Source organism: Solea senegalensis, linkage group LG16 (assembly GCF_019176455.1).
Source record: "Solea senegalensis isolate Sse05_10M linkage group LG16, IFAPA_SoseM_1, whole genome shotgun sequence".
NCBI lineage: Eukaryota > Metazoa > Chordata > Actinopteri > Pleuronectiformes > Soleidae > Solea > Solea senegalensis.
Window position 1 is genome coordinate 13507422 of NC_058036.1, and position 25568 is coordinate 13532989.

Genomic DNA, 25568 nt, shown 5'->3' on the forward strand with positions numbered 1-25568 from the left:
TTTCATGTGGCAAAGTGGTCAATATCTCTGACCTGGATACGCGGCTGCTTTCCAACCCCATCCGTGTCGATACACAAATTCATTACAGATGATGTTCAGAAGCCAAGCACTGAAGTTGCAGCCGTTGATCTATAATGCTATTTTAAAATGGGAAAGAAATAGAATTGACTGTGTCAGCATATGAATGGTAATGAAACTTGGCTGGTCGGCATCCAAATGACTATTAGACTCTTGCCTGTGATCGCGTTGTGTTCTTTGCTGGAGCAGAGAAAGTGTGTCACACTGCGACAGCTTGTGTGCACTGTTGATGGCCTGGGACAACTGGGGCAGACAGTTGAGATTGGGCAAAGTCAGAGGCCAGAAAACATCGGAAATCAGTTCTGCTGAGCCTGACTGACATGGTCCACTTGTGCGTGTCCATTTCAGATGATGGTGTCAGGCTCGAGTCTGTGCAGAACGGTTCACCGAAAACAGTGCAACGTAGGGGAAGGAGGGCAGTCAGCATGGCTACTCTGCGGCGCCAACCGGGATCCAGAACATCCTCAACCCGTCAGAACCGTGGCTCCTGTTCGTCTACCGCGTCTTGCCCCGTCTTCTCTGGACCATACAGTGACCAAGAGGAAGACCCTCCAATGCGCCGCCAATCCTCACCTTTACTCAAAGGATCTCTTTCTAGTCTCCACAGGTGTACCAGCCCAAGCCCCAAAGGTTCCCTTTCTAAAGGGTCTATTCCCTGTTTTCAAGGATCTTTACCGAGTCTTCAAGGATCCCTCCCCAGTTTCCGAGGTGTTTCACCCAACATGGGAGGATCAATTTCTCAGATGAAGAGGCGGTCTCTTGGCAGCCTGGACAACTCCAGCCCCAGTCCCAGTGAATGGAGTACCAGCTGCAGCCAACAGAGTGGCAACGGCAGTTCCAGTGATGATGACGAAAGTTGGGACACAAATAGCTGGAGCTCAGGGGCCACCTGTCTGCTACGGACTCCTGTTAAGCAAGATAGCACTGAGACATCAGAGAATTCAGGTAGGAAGTCTTGCACCACTGACCAGGCTCCTGCAATAGCTGAGCCTGAAATTATATACCAGAATCTTATCTTCTCCTGCCCTGTTGCTAAAACTAAAAGCACAGGAGGTTGCGCTCCTGAGAGGGTTTCCACAATACCAAGGAAAGGTGCAGGAACTCCGAGTGTTTCCTCGTCTCAGAGGCGTGATGCTACAGTCTCATTTCAACAACCACATGAGAAGACCGAGGACAGAAATAAATTTACACAGTTTCTGAATGAGGTGACCCACAGGGTGCTGAATTCCAACGGTGGACCGCCACAACAGAAGTCCACACTCCGACATCACTACCAGTCTCCACCACCACCACCAGCAGCATCATCATCATCAGCCCCACTAACAACTGCACTGCATCAAACACCAATGAACCCTCCTCTGACACCGTCTGCAGCAGCGGCGGCAACAAACCTGTGGTACAGCCCAACAAGTTCAAACCTCCACACCATCAGGGAGTACGATTCAAAGGACATTAACTCTTCTATCCACCAATGGAGCAAGACTTTACCCAGCTGTAAGATCTTGGAGCCCAGGGACATGCTGAGGACATCTAAAGGGGAAAGTCACTCATACCAAGAGCACAACCTGGAGCTGTGTACGAAGGTCCAGGCGCAGCCCTCCACTGGGAGACTTTATTTAGAGACAGATATTGACAGAGTGAGGAGACTTGATGAAATGGTAGCTAATGGCACACTGGGAAAAGGAAGGGATGAGAAAGGTATGGAGAAAGGGAAGGACTGGGAAACCAGGGATCCATTGGAGAGAAATGGAGGCTTCAGGACAGAGAAAGGGAACGAGATGGAGAAGAGAAAAGAGAGCCCCTGGGAGAGAGACACAGGGGGAGACAAAGGCAAAGAAAATAACAAAGGGAGAGAAAGATCTTACTGGGAGAAAGACACAAGCATAGAAAGAGGACGGCAGAAAGAGAAGAAAGTGATACACATGAGTCATGCGCCCCCTCCTCCTCAATCATCTTCTGGTGGAAGGAATAGCCCCTGCCCTATCTTCAGGTGGCCAGAGGGATTTCCCAGAATGTCCTTTAGGTCCACCTCACTGCCCAGACCTGTCAATATGCATGTGAGTACACCTCCAAAATTGGTTTACCTCAATTTACGAAACACAAAGACTGCTGATTTACACAAAATGTTATCACACCACGCACAGTCACCTCAATACAGGTAATTATGAATAAACGTCTAAGACGTTATTTCAAAGGGAAACACACATGGCGTGCACCTGGCTGTCATGTGTGCACATGTTGCTGTACGAGGACATGTAAATTGTTGTTAATGATGATAAAAGTGTTAAACAAGACTGTGAAGATTTCATTCAGTCTCTATTCAAGGCTTTAATACAGCGTGTTGCGTCACATTTTCCCCTTGTGAGCCGAATAAGGCTCCTCTCAGGCTTATGAGATGTGAATCATTCATGTTTGGTTTTTTTCTGTTTCTCTTAATTGGCCCGTCACATCGCCCCTCCCTATACAAAAAAATAAAAACGTTCAAACATGATTATTCATCGTGAGAATTCAAAATATGACTTTCCATTGTGCTGTAGACTATTTCATTTCACAAGAGCCCAGATCTTTGAAAAGTGCTTCACAGAGGAGATGGAGACAGATATAAAATATAGCATAGTAAAAGAGACGGAGAATACGTTTGCAGGGACTTTTGAACTGCTGGTTGGTTAATTGCATATTGGAATTTTCCGGGAACTGTTTTTGAAAGACTGGTAAATGGTTGACGGATGTTTTGCTAAGAAAGAAGAGAAGAAGGCTGCAGTCAAAACAGAGCGTTCGACAAATCTCCACTTTACCTACAGGAGGCCAGAGCGTTGCACTTGTTCTGAGCTGAAAAAGGTATTATTTGTTTATTTAGCGTCACTATTTCTTACTTAGAGTTTCAAGGACAACAAGATTTCAATTTTCAATCCGCATTTATTTGTGTGAAATTGGGCAGTTTTTGTTTTTTTTTAGGTTTTCTGCGGTGACTGTGATAATATAATTTGATATCATCGATGTGGTGATCCAAGGACGCCGTAATGCAGACTTTCAGACGCGGAGGCGAAGCTGCAAAACTCATCGCAAGACTCAAACAGAGTAGCTCTGGCGCAGACCTTCATCCACGATATAGACACCACACTGATGCAAACCTGAGCGTTCAAAACACCTGACTCGACAAGAAAAGTTCCTGCCTTTACGCAAACGACTGTTGCCCATGACAACGCGAAGTATAACATTTGTGTATTTTGCATTTTGCTCTGAGGTATTTAAGCAGTTGATGAATGAACGAATGAATGAATGTTGCACTTATGAGCAGAGAGTTGTTGACTATGGTGTAGAACATGCAGTTTGAGTTGTTCCTTGCCATATTTGCACTTCCACAATTTCAAATATAACTCTATAAGCCTCTTTTAAATGCATTCGTATCTTTCTGCCCCCAAACATCCACCACTGAGGTGGGGAAGTATTAGTCCCCTCGGCATGTGGTATCCACCTTTATTTACTGTTTATTTACTCAGAGCCTGGAGTGAAAAAATATCCTGGGGTTTCAAAAAAAATCTTATGATGCTGCTTGGCTGTCTGTGTGAAGGTGGGTTTTATATTAATATTTTAAACACACTCACTTCATCAATTTCTCCTTCTTTTTCTGAGCATGGGGTCTATAAATGTACTCGTATTTGACAATGCACTTTCACAGCATGCCACGTTTTTACTAATACCGCACCGCTAATGGATCTTGACACAGGGATGCAGTGGCCTGATTAGAATTTATTCACTGGGCTGCAGCTCCCTAGCAACTGTTCAGCTGAGTGTTTGCAGTGAAAGGAGCACATTTCAGTATGAAGAGAGAAAACGGCTCAATGGCAGCTTTTCACACGTTTAAATTGAGAGTCTTTCAACAAACTGAGGAGAAGTGAGGAAAAGGTGTTTCCTATTGCACTTCATGTGGAGGCAAAGTGGAAGAAACGGCGCATATATGTGTGCAAAGTTTGTATATTAACTTATTAAAGATGTGCAAAATACCCTGTAGTTAAATAAGCGTGGGCTATTTAACTGTTGAGATGATCCGTGAAGGTTCCACGGATGGCACAAATAGTGCTTTGTTTCGCATTGAAAACAAGTAAAAACATGATCTGCATTAGAACTGTCTAACTGACTAAAATAGATGCCACTAAGGAAACTGATATAATATAATATAATATAATATAATATAATATAATATAATATAATATAATATAATATAATATATATAATATAATATAACAACATAACATAACATAACATAACATAATATAACATAATATAATATAATATTTATTCATTTTTAATTTGATTCAAAAAAGGGTCACATTTTGTCTGGAAATTATAATATGTGTAATAGAAAATGCACATAGATGTGTGAGTGAATGGGTGTGAATGGGTGAATGGCAAAACTGAACTGAAAGCATCTTTGAGAGGTCATCAAGACTAGAAATAATAATAATTATATAATATATTATATATATAATAATAATTATAAAATAATTATATTTATAAAAATACAGACCATATCAAAAATTCCAAGGCTTCCTATGACATTTTAAAGCATTTTAGCAGCAATGATAAAGGAGCCTACCTTAAAAGAAAGATCGCATTAATTCAATATAGTTTCACTCCCATAATGTCCTCATATCTGTGTGACGAGGTATCAAACACGTCCAACATCGCTGTATATTCAGCCAATCATGTCTGATGATTTCATGACGTCAAAGTGCAAAGTGCAAAATAAATGTAGTCTATTTATCATTTTTAGGAACATAAACATGCTTCATGTTAATGAAAGCCTACTAGCAACACACAACACTTACACAGCAACATCCATAGAGTAGGGCTGTGGCTGTGTGTTGCCATTTTGCGATGCCTTCCAGGAATGCCAATTCTCCTCCTGCTGTCTTTCTAGGCTTGCCCTCCCCGTGAAGGGAGGGCTGCTGGGATAGAGGAATGGACAGAGGGGATTACTGAGCGTTGTCTCATTCAGTAGATGTATGAGTCATCACGCTGTATCACCAGCACTGTTTGTAACACCCACACAAACGAATTTGAATGAAGTTTATCTTAAAGTGCTTGTAAAGTCACATTGTTATGATTATTTGTTTGTTAGTTCCTGTGATATACTGCACATGTACTGCACTTATACTGCACATGTACTGCACTTATACTGCACATGTACTGCACTTGTACTGCATACTGCACATGTACTGCATGTACTGCACTTATACTGCACTGCACATGTACTGCACATGTACTGCACTTTATACTGCATATAGTGCACATATACTGCACATGTACTTGTACTGCACTTATACTGAAAATGTACTGTACTGCACTTATACTGCACTTATACTGCACATATAGTGCACATATACACATGTACTGCACTTGTACTGCACATGTACTGCACTTATACTGCATGTACTGCACATGTACTGCACTTATACTGAAATGTACTGCACATGTACTGCACTTATACTGCACTTATACTGCACATATAGTGCACATATACTGCACATGTACTGCACATGTACTGCACTTATACTGAAAATGTACTGCACATGTACTGCACTTATACTTATACTGCACATATAGTGCACATATACTGCATGTACTGCACTTGTACTGCACATGTACTGCACTTATACTGCACATGTACTGCACATGTACTGCACTTATACTGAAATGTACTGCACATGTACTGCACTGCACTTATACTGCACATATACACATGCACTTGTACTGCACATGTACTGCACTTATACTGCACATGTACTGCACATGTACTGCACTTATACTGCACAATACTGCACTGCACTGTACTGCACTTATACTGCATACTGCAACTGAACATGTACTGCACTTATACTGCACATGTACTGCACATCTTATATTGCATATGTATACTGCACATGTACTGCACTTGTACTGCACATGTACTGCACTTATACTGCACATGTACTGCACATCTTATATTGCATATGTACTGCACTTATACTGCACATGTACTGCACTGTACTGCACATGTACTGCACTTATACTGCACATGCTGCATCTTATATTGCATGTACTGCATGTACTGCATACTGCATGTACTGCACTTATACTGCACATATAGTGCATATATAGTGCACATATACTGCACATGTGCACTTGTACAGCACATGTACTGCACTACTGCACATGTACTGCACATCTTATATTGCATGTGTACTGCACATGTACTGCACTTATACTGCATACTGCACTTAAACTGCACATACTGCACATGTACTGCACTTGTACTGCACTTGTACTGCACATGTACTGCACTTATACTGCTGCTGCAACTGCACACCTTATATTGCATATGTACTGCACTTACTACATGTACTGCACTTGTACTGCATGTACTGCACTGCATACTGCACATGTACTGCACTTATACTGCACATACTACACTTAAACTGCACATGTGCACATCTTAAACTGCACATGTACTGTACTGCACATGTACTGCACGTGTACTGCACTTATACTGCACTTATACTGCACATGTACTGCACTTATACTGCAAATGTACTGCACACTGCAAATGTACTGCACATGTACTGCATACTGCACTTATACTGCACATGTACTGCATACCTTATATTGCATATGTACTGCATTTATACTACACATGTACTGCACATGTACTGCACTTATACTGCACATGTACTGCACATGTACTGCACTTATACTGCACATATACTGCACGTATAGTGCACATGTACTGCACTTATACTGCACATATACTGCACATAATATGTTCCCTCTGCCATGGACAGCACTGAGTAATTGCTTCTGCACCACAGAGTTAAGCCTGAGTGAAAATGTAAATGGTAAATAAATTCACAACATGCATAATTCATTTGAAACAAAGAAATGCAAACATTAAGGGCCCGTTATCTCATTCACCTCTCTGTTCGTATGACGATGTGACAATGTGAGGCATCACCTCCACGTTCTCAGATGTTTTTTTTATTATTCATACGCTTGTGTTTATGTTCTTGCCATGTGAGAAGTTTTATGCCACGTTCATGTCTGTATGTGAAATATGACCATCACACAAAAACCATCCATAAATGTCACTGTGTCGTTTTTACACACAGAAACAATGATAATGAACTTTTCCCAGGTGCTGCTAGGCAGATTTTCACTCGCTGTTTCCACTCTCTAAAACGACTTCATTTGCACCAAAAAGTGGCACTCTTCTTTTGAATTGACTTTCACACATTCTACACTGTTTACCCTCTCCAACATTTCCCCCTGGCAGTGTCCATGTTCTGTCATTCATCTCGTCTGTTTCTCTTCCCTCCTTTCAACAAACTACAGTATGTACGTCTGCTTCTCAGCCTTTGGCACTTTCTCTCCATTTCTGCAGCACGCAGCATTTTTTTCCTTAGCACTGCTAATCTGTCATTTCTTCCTCTGTCTCTCTCTCTCTCTCTCCCTCTCTCTCTCCCTCCCTCCTCCCTCTTGTGCTTAATGCTCTCAATGCTGATATAGTACGTGTGCCGAGGGTGAGAAATAATGGATATATTTGTTTGCCGAGAGACACAGCCACTGTGAGAGCTCGTTAAACACCAGATAAGAACCACTCTGCAGCATGCATTGGCAGCGCTGGCGCCAGATAAATCTGCTTGATGAATAAATCTAATCATTTCATTCTCCTCCTTTTTTTTTCTTCTTCTTCTTCTTCTTCTTCTTCTTCTTCTTCTTCTTCTCGTCATACCAGGAGTCTGATGGGGAGATGCAGCGTGACACAAGGTTTGCCACTTTCACGTTTACTTCTGCTCTTCCCTGGCTGTGACACCTCCACCACGCCTCACTCTTCTTCTTCTTCTTCTTCTTCTCCTCTCCATCACTCCCATGACCCCTCCTCTTGCCAAACACCTCCTCCTGCTTCATTCACTCCTCAGCTCCCTCTCCCTCACTCTCTCTCTCTCGCTCGCTCGCTCTCTCCTCTGCCTACCAGCTTGTCTCCAGTCAGAATTAGAGGAGGCTTTTTTTTTTTGAGGGGGATGCACAGGCACATGAATATTGTGATCTTATCTGCTGAAAATGAGGCGAAAAGCGTATAAACGGTAAGGCAAGAGAGCGGAGAAGTGCATGCCTGGTCCTATTAGTGGCTAAGAGACAAGTGTGTGCAGTGGCTTTGCCACACATGTGAGAAATAATGAATGTTGTGACTTCCCTTTGTAGCCGTTGTGCCGTTCTGTCCATTTGTTGCATAGTCTGCGAGGTTTGGGGGGGTTGGGGGGGGGTTTGTGTTGAGAGTTGTGCATTCAACAATATTCAGGGATACGCGTTGTGCAATGTGTGTAAGTAAACTACAGTGTTGTGCCTCTGTAATCTCTGCAGCGAGACAAGTCAGGTTGTTGAATGCAATCTGATTTAGTTGAAGTCAATGGGGGTTTCCTTTAGTTGATGCAACTGTGATTTGGATTTCTCTGGTTCAAGAATCATTTCTGAATATATAATATATTATATTATATTATATTATATTATTACATTTGTTCGCTGGGTTGCTCTCATTAAAACCAAACTCTCCACCATTACCATTAAGAGAGAAGAGCTCATTAATGCTGGTGTTGACTTGATTACTGGTAACTCAGGACGTCTTGCTCCATTTGATGCCTTCAGGTGACTTTCCGATCTGCATGTCAGCACAACATGATCACAACACTGAGAAGTTAATTGCTTTCACCTCCATTTTTTTTTTCTAGTCCTGTCCTCTTCATAATTAAAGCGAATCTGATAAGGTTCTGTCCAGAGGGACGCGACACGTCTTTGATAAGAGTTTCACATTTTCTGCACAACAGAAGGAGCTTAAGTCAATATTGTGGAGTGGTGTGGGGAAAAAAAAACAACTTTGAGTTGCGTTAGCTTGTAATGAACTAGTTTAACTTTCTTTGTGCCTCGCGCACGTGAAACGATAGAATAGAGTCGAATATTATAAGTGTTGACTTGTCCAAACATCAATATCTGTTCTCACGTAAGTATTCAACATGTTAAATGTGTACTATGACATTATACCACATAAATACGGTTACTTGTACTTATGTTACCGGTTGAATACTTTTACTAATGGATCTACAGTTGAGTTAATACGTGTTGAAAGCTGTCCAAACAGATCACCGGCTTCACCGACCCTCCTCCGTTGTCTCAAATGTTTCCTGTCACAGTTCATTATCGAGGGCCTGTCGCGTTGATTGATGCGACTGAACTGAAGTTAGCACCCACGGACAAAAAATACACTCCTCTTGGTGAGATTTACAAGCATCTGATACAATAATAGATCACCGAGGCGCCATAGTACGCCTCGTGTTTTACATGTTCGCTCTCATTTCATGACTTGGGTCTTCATGATGAGGTGAGTTCACCGGTTGCCAGTCAGACAGAGGAAAGAAAGGCTGAACTTGCTGAACTCCTGCACAAGACTGTGCGGCGTCTAGCGGAGCTCATCGTGTACGAGGACATGTTACAGTTTGCTTGTCGGAGTTTATTTGAAGACTAAAGCAAGATCTAGCAAGAACTTCTTGTGACTTTTAATTAGGTCTACAGAAATGTTTTTAATTCTACCTTCATCAGTTATATTTCCCATGGTCCCTGTTGTCATCGCTGGCCAACTCTGCTTCACTCTCACACTTTGAGGAATACCAGTTTGTTGCGTGTAGCTTTTGTCAGGTTGGCCTGATTATATGTCTGTCTAATTATATACAAGAGACAGAAATCAAGAGACTGTAGCACCTGGAGGTTGATGACGAGGGAACTCCCTCCGCCTTTGTCATCGAAAGCGTATGTATACGTGCATGTGTAGTCTCCCGTTTGAACCCCCGGAGAACCACAAAGCCGTCAAAGCCGTCAAAGACTTCCCCACACCTCACCAACCGCATGGCTCCCTGGAACTATTGGAGACACATCAGTCTGCCAGAGAGCATTCATACAGCTGCGTCAAAAGCCAAGAGGACGGGCTCAGCCGAGCAGCTAAGCCTCGGGAGCACGCGCACAGTAAAGACCCCGAGTGTCATATAAACACAAAGTCTGTCAGGAGAGAAGCATGCGAGTGTGAGAAAGTGCGAAATGTCTTCTATGAGTGTGTGTGTGGGTCTTTTATAGGGACCTTTTCTAACAGGCAGATATTCTCGACGATGCATTCTGTTGTGATATGTTTTATTCTTTGGTGTCACGTATAAAATGGAGAAAGTAACGCGCTTCAAACGTAGAGCCTCTATATGGTGAGCTCATTAAAAACTCGCTGTGGCTCTGATTAATTATGTGGTTTGGTTTGTGCGGCTCATTAATGCGTGAGCGTCCATTCCGCTGTTCAGTGCCACGGTTCAGAGACTACTTCTATTACAGCAATAACAATCTGTTGATACAGCTTTTGTTGTGTCGAGCTGCGGAAAACAAGCAGAGGCCTTTTGTCAAACACGTACAAACAAGTCAAACGAGCACGCGGCGCTTTTATGAGCTACGAGTTGACTGAAACTGCACCCATTACACCTCAATAAATACTTCATTGCACCCTGGAGTGTCATGCTTGGTGCCGTATGTTCAGCCTTACTTACTCACTAACCACTGCCTCCCTCCTGCTGGGTGGATTTCCATATGTCCAGTCTTGGATGTAAAAGATAAGAGGAAATGGCTCAAAGATGATTTTTTTTTTTTTTACATCATCATGAGCTTTGTAGCTTCCTGTGCTCCACACCTGCTGTACGACATCTAACTGTTCTCTACACAAGGGACGGTTCAGGTTCAGGTTCAGAGGTTGGTTGACTAACTTTAAAATTTTCCCAAGGAGTTAATGGTCTCTCACTAGTTTCAGGTCCTCTTCAATAGCACATGATGTCTCTTTTGTCAATGATGTTACAATTAAGAGGAAAATAGACAATAGATGAAAGACTAATGGCATGTTTCCACCGGCCTCGCCTCGCTACGGTTAAGTTGCGTTCCCACTAGCACCTGCTCAGACGAGGTTCTAAAAGCGAGTACTATGCGATAATTGGTCAGACTGCCACCCGCTGATTGGTCAGAGTGCCGTCACAGGAAGAGACGTCCGACACAAAAATCGAGCCGAACAGTGCCAAACTGTAGATCAGCTAAAAAGACTTAACAGTCCTAAAAATGTGGGTTAATTTCCAACAATTACCAGGAAAATGTCCAAAATCGCAATATTTAACAGAGGAGTCTGGTGTATTTAGGGTCAGCCTCGCTGATCGCGAGCTGCATAAACCCTGCTGCTGTCCAGTGACTGTGCCAGACGGAGTCTGTGCTCCGGAGATGTCCAACACAAAAATCAAGCCGAAACTACAGATGGGTTAAAAAGACTTAAAAGTCCTAAAAACGTGTGTCAATCTCAAACAATAACGCGCACGGCATCCACAAACCCTGCCGCTGTATTTCAGTCCAGTGACCGTGTCAGAAAGTACTGAACAATTAACTGATTCTAGTGATTTGATTCAGTTACACTGAAAAACAACTGGTCTCTCACTAGTTTCAGGTCAATAGCACATGATGTCTCTTTTGTAAATGATGATAACGCTACAAAACCAGTTGTGACCTTGCTTTCCTGTTTGCCTGTCGCTGGTCGGCTGTGGAATGCTCTTCCAGCGAAATACACTGTTATTTAGACGAGCTTTTAGTTGACTGAATACCTTGGTTGTACTATTTTTTTTGGTACATTTTATATTTTGATGTGATGTATTTATGATACGACATGCTATGTTGCCTAAATTGTCTTTTTGTGCCACTCTGCACTTTTACTGTGAAGTACTTTGTGAAAGGTGCTACAGAAGTGAAGATATATTGTAGACAATTAAGCTTTAATCCAGACATTTACATATACACAGTAAACCAGCCTGGATTATTCCATGTTTTTTTTGGTGCTGTCGTCTTATTGTTCGCTGTACTGATTTCTGATATTTCCCAGTCTAAACCCGGGGGGTGGGAACTGTGGCTCATGTGCAGAGCCCCAGGCACAGCTTAAGTCCGACCAAATGCATCCATGCAATTGTAATTTAACAATCCCATTGTGTGTTAGTCCAACTTTCAGAAAGTTCAAAGTCTAGTCTAACTGCTGGCTGTGTTTAAGTACAGCGCTAATATGAACTGAATGCAATTGTCTGAGAATATCTGAACAAGATCACAGTAACAACGCTAAAATAACTGACATTTATTCGCAGAGAGTACAGCTGGACGCTGAGGAGAATGTCATTTTGCAGGTATTTGGAAATGACTGGACTGAAATAAACGCGAGTGGCGGTGAGGCTAAATGAGGCTAAATGAAAATCTCGCCACTTTACTGTCATTTATTTTGTATTTGTGGAAAATTCCACAGCAATCCATTACGTCTTTGTCTCCACCAAAGTGGGAAGTGACAGAAACCAGATGGGACATTGCCATCGGCATGAGCAAATCAAAGTGCAATGCTTTTACTAAGTAGTCTCTCTGCTCTCTGTCTCTCTGCCATACATTTACTGTAAAATCTAATTTAAAAGGAGGACCAGTTTCTTTTCTCTCTCTCTCTCTCTCTCCATAGTGTCGTATTTTAACAGTCTGTCAGGCGATCACTTCTGTTACACTGCCAGGGAACACAGGTATGTCACGACTGTGTTGTCGTGGCAACGTGAGTAAGAACTGAACTCGTTCTCTTTCCGTGAATTTTAACAATGGAGAAATTGAGAGATCTTAACCCAGAATGTGATCTGAACACACTTAAGTAAATATTGCGTGAATCATCATCTACTCTCTCTGTCTCTGACTATTGTTGCTTGTTTGAAAGGGTGAAGTGTAGAATAAAATGCTGTGTAGAAACAAATAGATTAGATTAGATTAGCTATCATTAGAGTAGTAGAGCAGCACATTTTAAAGTTCAATTTTAGCCTAAGACCAACCTCATACTTGTTTAATCGTCTGGTCACTGGACTGATCAGTACTAAAAAAATGAATTAAATAATTGACCACACATAAGACCTGGTGAGTCCTAGCCTATAAAGACAGACATAATTGTTCAAATTGACTGCATTTGTCATTTTTAATACGTTTTGAATAAACTGCCAAAGTCTAAAGAAATTACACTGTAAAAATAAAACGGTCGACAAACTCTTTACATTACTGGGTAACACCTAAATGAATTACGTTCAAGTAAACAAGTTGGATGAGAACTATTTGTTAGAACTTTAATTTAACAGGAGACTTCCCACCAGGTCTCTGTAGCTACTGTTCAAGCTGAGTAAACAAGCATGTGTTCCAAACTTTCTGCTCCTTTAACGTGTGCAATGCTTACAAATCTCCTCCTGTACTGTGTCAAATTTGATCCAGCCATTTTCACACACACACATACATATATATATGTACATTGCCCTATGCAGAACTAGACTGGTAAGTGCTTTGAGCTGCGAGTACCAAACCGCATTAAGTACTTAACACAGCTCTTCTATATTTAGCACTCAGCTATCGCACGGCACAGCTGTCAGGGCCAGTGCGGGGTTCAGGGTCTCATTCAAGGACACCTGAACGGAGAAAGTGAATCAAACTACCAGCCTTTTGATGACGACGTCACACTCTTACGCACAAACTGCAGCCTCCCCAATTTCACCAACTATTTAAAGGTTTATACTCGCACTTTTAATGGGTTGAGATGTCAAAGAGAGAAAGCACACAGACCACTGTATGAGGTGAGAAGGACCCCCCTGTGGAGCCTCCTGCTGTGCCCCCAATGTGATCTGATCTCAACTGCTGGCAGCAGGGGGGCAATCCGTTTTGACAATTTGTGGACGGATCTCACACTATTCCTGATCAGAACAGGTTGCTATGTCCTCTGAAACTGGATATACACAGTACACTTCTGAGCTTCTCACACTAATCAAACCTCCTTGCTAAGACCAACAGGCCTTTTAAAAGGCGAGGATACAAAGGATCGAGGAAGTGAAGGGAGTTTGATGAGTCACAGCCCAGCAGGAGAAAGTATTCATTATCAGCTCGCTTATCCCCAGGAGCTTTTTGTGTTGGAAAAACAGCATAATGGTGGAAAAGCTCCGACAGTGAACACAAACAGTCTGTAAACCTTGGACCATGATTGATATCACTTGTGCTGTGACATCAGGTCAGATGTGATACTTCTGTCCTTACTGTAAATTCACCTCCTGACTTCTATGATCAGTATCTGTACGGTAACAGTCAGTCAGTGACATTTTCTTTGATATTTTAATTCAACTTGTTTGGTGGTTTTAGTGGCTTCAGTACAGTGTTGTAATGTAACAAAGTACAAATACTTAGTTTCTGTACTTAAGTACAAAGTTCACATATCTGTGCTTTACTTTGTTATTTATATTTCTAGCAATGTTTACTTTTACTCCACTGCATTTCCTCTAACTATCTTTGTTACTACCAAATAAAATCGGATGAAGAGGAGTTGGTATTATGGTCTATATTTCTATAGAGCTTTTCTAGTCTTGATGAGCTGCTTTACACTACAGTTTTCACCAATTCACAAATTAAATAATTGACCACACATAAGAACTGGTGAGTCCTAGCCTATAAAGACAGACATAATTGTTCAAATTGACTGCATTTGTCATTTTTAATACGTTTTGAATAAACTGCCAAAGTCTAAAGAAATTACACTGTAAAAATAAAACGGTCGACAAACTCTTTACATTACTGGGTAACACCTAAATGAATTACGTTCAAGTAAACAAGTTGGATGAGAACTATTTGTTAGAACTTTAATTTAACAGGAGACTCTGCAACATGTACAGTCAATGTCATATACTTTAAGACTTTTACTTATAGAACGGGGCCTCAAACTCAAAATGAGCTTCTAGTCTGGTCAAGTCTGGTTGCTCAGGTTAAAGAAAGTTCAACAGCTCTGTAAAAATGAACTGTTTAGTAATTAAAAATTCAAATTGTATCTTGATAACCCGTCATGATTTGTCAATTACAAATATTTAGGATGATATTGCACACCATTTCAAAGTAAAAGTGTTTTGATAGATAGTTTACAACAACAAAAACATAATTGTGATGCAAAATGATCTTCTAGAGTAATTTTCTGGTAAAACACTGTACTTTTACTCAAGCATTTCTTTTAGGTACTTTATATGAGATATAATTATGACACTCTAAAATTTATTACACTGCTGGGACCTGAGAGCAATGTTTTGTATTGGATTCTGAAGACTAAGACCCTGAAGACCCTGAAGACTCTGGGGTTGGCAGGGGAAAAAGATACATTTGTAAAACATCATGGGGAACAGTTTATACTTTATTATTGTTGGATTCGCGATCCATGCCCTCGGGTTTGAAAACTGCGCCCTTGAGTCTGTGTGCTGAGACAACTTGATTTATGTGTTTAAAGGTCACAAAATACCACGTAACCCAATAAAAGGGGTGACAACATAACAAGACAACGTCGCTTAAAACCTGGGCATGTGTGTGTGTGTGCTGTAAAGTGGCTTGATGGGTGAGTTAGGATCGAGCCGTGGTGGATCAGTGGTAGGGCGAGTTGTATTTCAACTGGAAGGTTGTGGGTTCAATTTCTGCCTCTGCTCGTCTATACGTGTCCTTGAGCAAAGACACTTGACCCATGTTGCAGCGTGTGAATGGGTGAAAACTGTACTGTAAAGCCAAGACTAGAAAAGCTCTATATAAATACAGACCATAATACCAACTCTTCTTCTTCTTCTGGTTTTATTTAGTAGTAACGAGTAACAAAGAGAGTTAGATGAAATGTAGTGGAGTAAAAGTACAAGTTCCTAGAAATATAAATTAAAAAAAGTACAGATACGTGAATTTTCTACTTAAGTACAGAAACACAGTATTTGTACTTTGTTACATTACATCACTGTACTTAAGCCACTAAAACATCATCCCAGCACTATTAGGGCTAATTGTTTACAAAAAGGTACTTGTAAATGTAATGTGGATTGTATATTTGGCATGTCATGTTATTCTGCGAATGGTGTATCTTGTGTCTCTGGTGTCTCTGGTGTCTCTGGTCTCTGGTGTCTCTGTGTGTGGTCTGGTGTAGCTGGTGTCTCTGGTGTGCTGGTGTCTCTGGTGTCTCTGGTGTAGCTGGTGTAGCTGGTGTAGCTGGTGTCTCTGGTGTATCTGGTGTATCTGGTGTCTCTGGTGTAGCTGGTGTAGCTGGTGTAGCTGGTGTCTCTGGTGTCTCTGGTGTAGCTGGTGTCTCTGGTGTCTCTGGTGTAGCTGTAGCTGGTGTAGCTGGTGTCTCTGGTGTATCTGATGTCTCTGGTGTCTCTGGTGTCTCTGGTGTCTGGTGTAGTTGGTGTCTCTGGTGTGTCTGGTGTATCTGGTGTATCTGGTGTATCTGGTGTGGTGTCTCTGGTGTCTCTGGTGTCTCTGGTGTGTGTCTCTGGTGTGCTGGTGGGTGTAGCTGGTGTATCTGGTGTATCTGGTGTTTGTGTAGCTGGTGTGTGTCTCTGGTGTCTCTGGTGTGTCTCTGGTGTCTCTGGTGTAGCTGGTAGTCTCTGGTGTCTCTGGTGTGTGTGTGTGTCTCTGGTGTCTCTGGTGTAGCTGGTGCTGGTGTCTGGTGTGTGCTGGTGTGTGTCTCTGGTGTCTCTGGTGTGTGTCTCTGGTGTGTGTCTCTGGTGTCGCTGGCAGGCTGTGCCTCTGCCTCGCTCACCTCCCATGGCTCATTACTAGTAAATCAGCCCACAGGCAACATAAGGGCTCCGTGGTTTAGATTCAAGATTGATGCTTGCTGCTAGTGAGTGACCTTTTGTAGTTTTTCCATTAAGATTTTTTTTTTTCTTTCTTTTCCTTTCTCTGAATTAAACTCGAGTGCCTGACTATGATATGTGTTTTAATGAAAGAGAGGACGAATTATGATTAGAATGGTGTTTTGAAACTTTTGCTGCAGCCCTGGTGCACTCCCGGGTCGTGTGCATTCTCTGATCATGAGTGTATCATTTACACAGGACTGACTTTATTTTTTCCATCCGGACGTTTGAATCCTCATAGCACTGATGAGGCTACTCGTGTGTTTGACTGACTCATCTTTTTTTTACTGTTTTGAGTTTCTCTAGCAATGGAGAAACAGTAGTGAGTCTATCGTGAGCTTCTCTGAGGACCAGCTTTGCCAAACCAACACCTGAGGCTCTAGGATTTTCTGTTTATCTCCCTGGAAAAGTGTTGAGATACAGTGAGGGTACAGTACTTCATACCCACTGCACCGTGTGTGTGTGTGTGTGTGTGCATGTGAGGATGAATTCTGTACAACCGCAGTTCCTTACCAATTCAGCAACTATTTCTTTTTTTCTATTTCTCTTCATCTTCTTCTCTCTCTCGCTCTCCCTCTGTGACTTGCAGATAAGAAAATGACTATAGCAACCGTAACAGTGTTTCCAGAAACTGTCATTGTTTCCAGAGCTACTGTTGAAGGGAGATTAAAAATAATAAGCAACGGTGCCATTAGAAAATGCAGCAGGCGACAAAAACATTCATTCCAATTTGTTCTTGAACTCTTATCCTGCCACTCTGCCGGGACAGATAAAAAGTTACGCTGCAGGCAGCCCCTGTCTGTATTTATGCATTAATGGCTCTTAAGAGCAGGATATAGTGGCCTTTAAAAGCCAAATATGTGGACTTACTGAAATATCTGTACTCCAGGTACATAGACTATGCTTTTTTACGATGCACTTGGTACTTGGTAATCAAATGAGGTGTTGCCACTCCAAAACATTAAATAGGGGGTAAAATATGAAAAAGACAGCGCACAAAGGTATAGCATATTTATAGCATCATGGAAATACAGTATGGATAAATAAAATGATAATTAAAATATGCTCCAGTATCCTGCAATAAAAATAGCTTTCTGTTTTTGAAACTACAACCTTCCCAAACGCTCTGACGGCGTCGCTTTATATGTAAGCCATATTTGACAATCACAGCATGAGAAGACGCTGCAATTATAACAGCCAACACTCGTCAGACGCGGCCGCATAACAAGAGCGATCTACACCTAGAAAGGTTTATTTTGGCATTTCATGATCGCCCGTGGCAGGTTATTAAGCTGTTATGATTCAGACGAGACCCGAGTTCAAGCCCCAGCCCCACAAAACAATGATGAAGGATGGAAATGGAAATGCACGCTTATTCATCACACGACCACGGCTTATTGAGGAATAACCTCTGGGTCAGCTGGTAAATAACTCACTCTTCTATAGGGGGCTGTTTTTTCAGTTGTTCCCAAATAAAGAATTAATGTTTCTACATTCACTGTTACATTTTCTTTGTCTCAAACTACAGCATACTATTTGAGATCTTTTTTCTTTTTTCTTTATTTATTGGAGTTAATCTAATTGATCCCCCAGTTCTGCTCCAAAATAGCTTTCTGTTTTTGTTTTTTTTTTTTGCCCCTGGAGTCAATAGAAGTAAATGTGCTGCTAAATCTGTGGGACTTCAAAGCTGTTCTTTCTCTGCTCTCTTGCCAGGGTCAACACAGATAGCCAACTCCTATCTGCCTCCCCAGGCAAGACTTAGAGCTTTGACTGTTGGTTTGTGGTTAGTGTTCAAACGTGGCGGCAGCGTTCAGTCGGCCAGTGTCCTCCTCATCCTCGCCAGCCGCCGCCGCAGCAGCTGCAGAGGCAACAGCGACACACACATGAGCGCTGGAGCAGAGAGAAAAATATGAAAAAAATATATATTGGCAAAACTGCCCTGAAAACCCAGAGAAATGGTTGCAAACACCAGAAAAGAAGGTAAGATGAGTCGGCGTGTTTGAAGACATCGGACTGAATGGATATTGATTCATATTCAGAGATCACGACCATTAAGACGCTGTTCGGAACATAATGTGGCATGTTTTCATTCCCATCATTCATCTCCACATCAAAGTTAAGTCTGTCTGTCTGACACAGATTACCACAACTAAGCTCAAATAGGTTATGTTGCACTCAAACTCATACTTATTGGGAATAAAATGATAATTTGATAACCTAAGAGCAACTACCTTAGCCTGAAAACACCTGTACGACTCCCAATTACTCATTTGTGGTTCTTTTGCTTGATCGGTTGTTGTTGTTTTTGCTACTTGGAAGCGAACGCGCTGACTGCTTCTTGATTTATTCATCAACCGAGAGCCGAAACCAGGTGGCTATAAACACTTAGGTTAGGCACCTTCTATTGACATAAAGGTATATCAGTGGGAAACAGTTCGTCCTCCCTCAGCAGCATGCAAGCTTCTCCATCTTAACCGAGGCTCTGGGCGGAGGTAAACGTGGGGGCTGCTCTCATTGTGTCTGCTGTAAAGCACCGCTGAGCCATCAGACCTCTCAGTGAGCCACATATCCATCAGTCTGGCAAAACGCTTAATCTCCCAGGGCACACAATGCCCCTGCTTCCCATTTCTAGCCTTTCATTACAACAGCCATTCCCTGAGTCAAGCCTGTCAGTGTGTGTTCACCCCCGCGCTCAAACATGCTTTAAATGCACAAGTCAAATGTTGCTTTGCTGTCTGGCATTTAGTTGTTGTTGATGATGATGATGATGGTGGTGGTGGTGGTGACGTTGAAACTTTGGTCTCACTCCATCTCATGCTCTTCTCTTCACTCATACACTCGCAGAGGCCCGTTCTATACTTCCTTGTCTCCTTCTCTCTCTCTCTCTCTCGCGCAAACATCGCTGTTCTTCTCGAAAACCTGTTCTAACCTCCCCTCCCCCTGTCCCCCGTGCAGCTCTTTCCATGACCATAAGGACGACCTCCGCAAGCACCTGTCCTACACCACCCACAAACTAGAGATGGTGGAAACAGAGTTTGAGTCCACTCGGCAGTACCTCGAGACGGAGCTCCGCCGAGCTCAGGAGGAACTGGAGAAATTTACGGAAAAACTACGCAGGTGTGTGTGTGCGTGCATGTGATTCTGTGAGCTACTTTATTGCATGTGTCATTCAGTGGTAATTTAGATCACATTAGTGACATCTAATGATGAGACTGCAGACTCACGGAGGATTTCAGGTGGGGTATATGGTGCCCTTCACCATCCATTTATGCTGCTGTATAAGCATAAACAATCCAGATGGCAGTAAGGCCCTAAAATGCATTAAAAAGGCTTATTCTAAGGCTACCCAAACCCAAACTACATTTCATTATAACCAATTATACACTTATACAACCAAACCTATGGGTACTATATTCAATTTCTGCCAATAAACCCTCGTAAAAACGTACACATCGCTGGCAGCTCAGTGACAACATGGAGGCTCAGGTATTTCAGGTATTCATAGATTCATAATAAAATGGCATTCATGCTGTTGATGTTGATATAAGATGCCAAAAGCTTACGTATTCTAAACTGAATATTCACATGTCATGTTTACGTCTTGGCTAAGGTTTGAATGGCTTTTTCAAACTTTCAGTGTGCACATATTGAAAAACATCAAAAAAAAAAAAAAAAGGTGACTATAATTTGAGGTTGTCCAGTATTTACTTCTCTTTTACTTTCCATAATCACAGCGAGCGCCACAACGTGTTCATAATAAGAAATTCAGCACTGTGTTATTTTTAGTGAACCAGTAATTTATTCTTTCATTATTCAAGTTCTGCTATGCATTTAGTAAAAAATCCTGTGGTCGCAAAGATCTGTGACCATGGTATAAATACATTTGGTAAACAAACTTGAAACTTTTGTCTAAAACTCTGGAGAGAAACATTTAAGTCATGCACAGGAGACTTTTCCTCATCACCCAGAGTTCGATCTTCTCACGCTGTGCACAAATCCCATCTCTCCCCTCTCTTTTTATTATAAGCAGAGCTCAGCCTTTGCTCTCTCCCTGATTTTAACTATCTGAGTCATTGGCAGAGCTTGTTGGAGCGTCTTTTCCTTTTCTCTCATATTAGGATCCAGAGTGGCTATGCAGCTCTACAGAGGATCAACCAGGATTTGGAGGACAAGATGCACAGGACGGTAAGAGGACTCTCTTTCCTCCACATTACCGAAACGTATCAGTGTTGGTTTGTTTTCTGACGCAAAATCATCAAAACCTTTGGTTTTCTAAAGTGTGAGGAAGCAGACGAAACAAGGAATTTATTTTCTCCAAATAAATAAAGGAAAGAGGCCTGATTTTATAATGAAGATAATTAGTATCGGTCAGAAATCAGAACATTTAAAATGTGATACAATCCAAAAATCCCATCTCTCACACGCTTCACTGTGAACAGACTGTCAAAATGTAGATAAAAATGCATTTTAGCTGAGTCACATTTGGATTGTTTATTTTGTCTTTTCGGGAAGAACAATAATTGTTACACAGTTGGAGAATGATGTCTTTGAAGTGACTCAGCAAATATCGCTACTGGTAGATACTCAGAGAAAGAAAAGTGCTATCATCCCGTACCTAATGATAGGTTTATCAACACTGTTTAATACTACTTCATCTTTATGATTTAAACGTGTACATATCTGCAAATCTTCATTTAAATCATTTCCCCTTCCATTTCCTTGTCAGTAGAGGGTAAAGGTCAGTTGATGGATTCAAATACAGACATTTTTAATATAATGAATGGTATAAATTATGTATATATACATATATATACTCTATATATACATATATACATATACGAACAGTCCTAAAAACGTGGGTTAATCTCCAACAATGACCAGGGAAATGTCTAAAATCTCAATATTTAACAGTTACAGTAGTTACTTAGTTGAATCTCAGTTAGATAATCATTACATTTAGATGGAAATATTAATGGAAATTTTTGGATATAAAAATATGATGAATTGGTTTAGTATGATAATAAGTATGTATAGTAAATAGAAGTACTTTTATGTTTCTGCACATTTTTCCTGATGAGACTCTTTCGAATTGTAAATTCAAGGCATTTACATTGCGATCCACTATTTTGTCCCGTTCTGATATTACTGTTGTTGGTGGTTATTTTCACAGACCTTAATGATGATAGAGTAGCTGAAGTGAACAGATATGCTCCAGGCGTCTTGAGCCTTCAGGCTCCTGCTGCTCCTACAGACTTCACCGCAGTTAGTCGCCGCTGTGTGACTAACTGCATTTCCAGTCCCCTTCTCCTTCCGAACCGCTTACACTTTTGTGACTGCTGCGCTTGTTTGTGTTCATATTAGTGAATCGTGCTGAATCCTAGTGGTTTAAGGTTTGACCTGGAACCTTTTTACATAAAGTCCTGTAGTATTTTAGGAAACCACACCAGTTTGAGTGCGTGTCCGAAAAGCTTCATCCACTAACACAGTTTAAAGCCGAGAAGTGACTGTCTCTCAAGAATGATTATGTTTCCAGTCAAAGAGAAAAGTTTGTTTGTTTGCTCTGGGCATTTTACAGCAGTTTGCATCTTTAATGTTACAAGAACGTCTGCTCTCTTATTCTTCTTTCTTTGCTTCTTCTCTTGCAGAGTGCTAATACTGTTGGAATATTCAGTTTTAGAAGCGTTTGTTTTTGTATTACATGAAATCCTCTTGACTTCCTGACAGCAACCAGTAAATAAAATTAAAAAGACATCTCTGAATGCTGAAGGGCTGCAAAAAGCTTATTCAATCATGGGATTTTTTCTTGTATTAAATAATTGGTTGTAGGCTACATAGGTTTTTTTTAACAATTGCACTATTGTATGGTATGTGTGAATACCGCCAGTGATACCGTGTTCCTCGTCCCAACATTGTCAGTTGTGGATTCCTTCAGTCATTTTGCAGAAAGGTCTGAAAAAACGCTTTTGCTGGTTTCTCCGGTATTGCCAAACAAGGTTGTAGTTAAACAGTCTGCTTATCTTTCATGCTAAATACTCAACGAGGAGACAACAGGTCTAACATCATTTGCATAAACAAACATAATTGAATTACGCGTTGAAAGGGAAGATGAGCGGAAAAGTCTGACTGAGATTAAACCTAAGAACCAGAAACATCCTCAAATGCAGGGATTATAACAAATGACATGATGATGAGTCATGGTTTCACACACAAGTAGATTTGAAGAGTGATGATGTTTTCTCTCTCTCTCGTTCCCTTTTATCTTTTATCCGAAAAATGAAAAACGAATCGATGTGAACACACCTGTTTAGCAGCAGAGCCGCTCTCTTCTCTCTCGGAGCAATTACATGATCAAAGACGGGGAGCGCAATCAATGTCCAAAGTAATTGGTCTTTTCTGCTGTGCAACCCTGTTAGAAAACTATTACAGCTAACTGCCGTCCTGATCACCTCAGCAGCAGCAGCTGTCCAATTGCATCATGGTTGAGAGTTCCCTGAGAGTTTTCCCCTCTCGCTGCCTGAGCTCTGGGACTCATCAGCCAGTTAGCGAAGAAGACGAGGCGGCTCTACGGCGAGGACCATTTCTGATAACTTACACTACTTTGATTAAAGTGGATCATAATCTCATCAGACGTTTCATCCGCGCGGCTCGTTTGCCTGCAGCACACACAATAATGGAAGAAGGCCATCAGGAACCAGCAGTCAGTTGCTCGTGTGTTGAGCCAGTGTGAACAACAGTAAATCTGCAAGGCGCGGATTCAGCTAGATACTTGAAATGAAAGGATATTTCTATATTAAATATGGTAAATGGGTTGTATTCATGTAGCACGCAAAGCTGCTTACACTACATTTCATTCACCCATTCACCAGAGATGGGTAAGTCACGTATGCGAGTTTTAACCCTCAAGTCTCAAGCAAGTCCAAGGTCCTAATTCGCCTCAAGCAAGGTACAAATCAGGTCAAATGAATATAGAAGATGGAGATGATTTCCCAGATATCTCACATCTAAATAAGCTAAAAGTTCAAAGTTTTCACAAAGTTCCTCAATATTTCAGTAAATGTTAATATTCCATAAAGGTCTTTTACCAACGTCCTCAAAATGGCTACTTAAATCATGTCTACATTCGCTCACACATTCATGCAGTGCGTTTGTGTCACGTGGTCATGACTTATTGAGGCAGATGGAATATGGAGGGAGGGTTCTTTTCCTCAGAGGTTGGAAACACAGCGATGCTTTTTCCGACTATTCTCTTTAAAGTCTCTGACTCGTTTATTTCCTCTGCAGCAGCAACACATTTAACGGGAATCTCCCGTGGTTAAAGGGAAAGTTAACACTGTTAGGGCTGACTAATTATACAAGACAAACGAGAAGCACAATGGAAAAAAAATTACTTGTGAACTTGTTATCTTTAATAAGGCTCAAAAATAAGAATAATATGTATATTTACACACTTATTTTTACTGTTTGTTACCTTCCTAGGCACTACTGGAGAGAACTGACGTTCTTTCTGGCATTTTATTTACTACTGGAGTTCATTAACTATAACAAATAAACCGACAAATAAATAAATGACACTCTGGTACTAATTCTCTTGAATGTGATGTTTTTACAGATGTTTTACGAAATTCTACATTTGAGACTCGACAAGTACTAAACAAAAACAAACTCTCTGTGAACTCATTAATGTTGACAGTGGTAATAAATCAACATAGACATAAAATACGGCATGATACATGCAGGCGACAGCTGTTCGCAACACAATCTGTCTCACTGTGTGTCCTTGTGGAGTCCCAGTGTAATCCTTCACGCTTTGTTGTATTAGGAACATACTGAGAGTTTCCCACCGTCGCTCATTGTTGTCAGTGTATTGTAGTCGTGTGAAAATGCAGTTGAAAACCTGGTGGGGTTTTTTTTGTTGTTGTTGTTTTGTTTGTTTTTAAAGGATTGTCCGTGCAGCAGAAAATATGACGTTTTTTTTTTTTATTTATTTTTAGAGCCATGACCTCCTTGGGATGCTTGTGATGTCACACAATGACATTTCAAGAGTGAGTGTGTGTGTGTGTGTGTGTTCCCTTTGTAGACAACAGTGCAGGCAGTACAAAGGCAGCTTCGCTCAAATCAGACAAGTAATTAAAAGTTGTGAGCGGCCTGAACCGGCAAGGTCAGCTAAAAAAAACAGCCCCGAATACAAGTATTTCATAAAGAGCCAAGCAAAGATTAACAAAGGGGAGACGTGACAAAAAAGCGTGCTGTGATGATGATGACGATGACGTTGGAGGGTTTTCAGTCAGCGTTGATCTGATCTGCTGATAAACTGTTGCACATGGGGCCGTTTGACAAAAGACAGGTGTGCGCGGTTTAGTTTTCATTTAACAATTTGAGTCTACACCAGAATCTGTCGGTTTTGAAGGAGCTGTCCTTGGTGCTGAAAGCTAAATGGTGTCAAACTCACTTTAGTTCAGGGGCCGCATACAATACCATGATAAACTATAAACAACAAGAACTCCAAATGTTTCCCTTTACATTGAAACATTTAGTCACAGGTTTCTGTTTGAACTTTGCAGTGGGCCGGTTCTAGCCCCCGGGCCATATGTTTGACACCCCTGCATTATAGAGTCAATCATTTGCAAGAAGAGCTGACAAAGTCATCCTGGAACAGACAGAAACTCAGTCTTGGTCAGTAACTACTCTCCTCATAGAGATAATGACTTG

The 25568-nt window shown here is 41.4% G+C and overlaps 1 protein-coding gene across 2 annotated transcripts in view; it reads left to right on the forward strand.

The window, feature by feature from the left end:
• The first annotated feature begins 379 nt into the window (after nt 1–379).
• The window catches only part of LOC122782597, a 39344-nt gene continuing 14155 nt past the window's right edge, over nt 380–25568 (forward strand). For both annotated transcript variants that reach the window (XM_044047007.1, XM_044047008.1), the window contains exons 1-4: nt 380–2135; nt 7850–7881; nt 19815–19976; nt 20978–21044. In XM_044047007.1, coding sequence (XP_043902942.1) covers nt 399–2135; nt 7850–7881; nt 19815–19976; nt 20978–21044 — 1998 coding nt within the window. In that variant the 5' untranslated portion in view covers nt 380–398. The remainder of the gene's footprint in view (nt 2136–7849; nt 7882–19814; nt 19977–20977; nt 21045–25568) is intronic.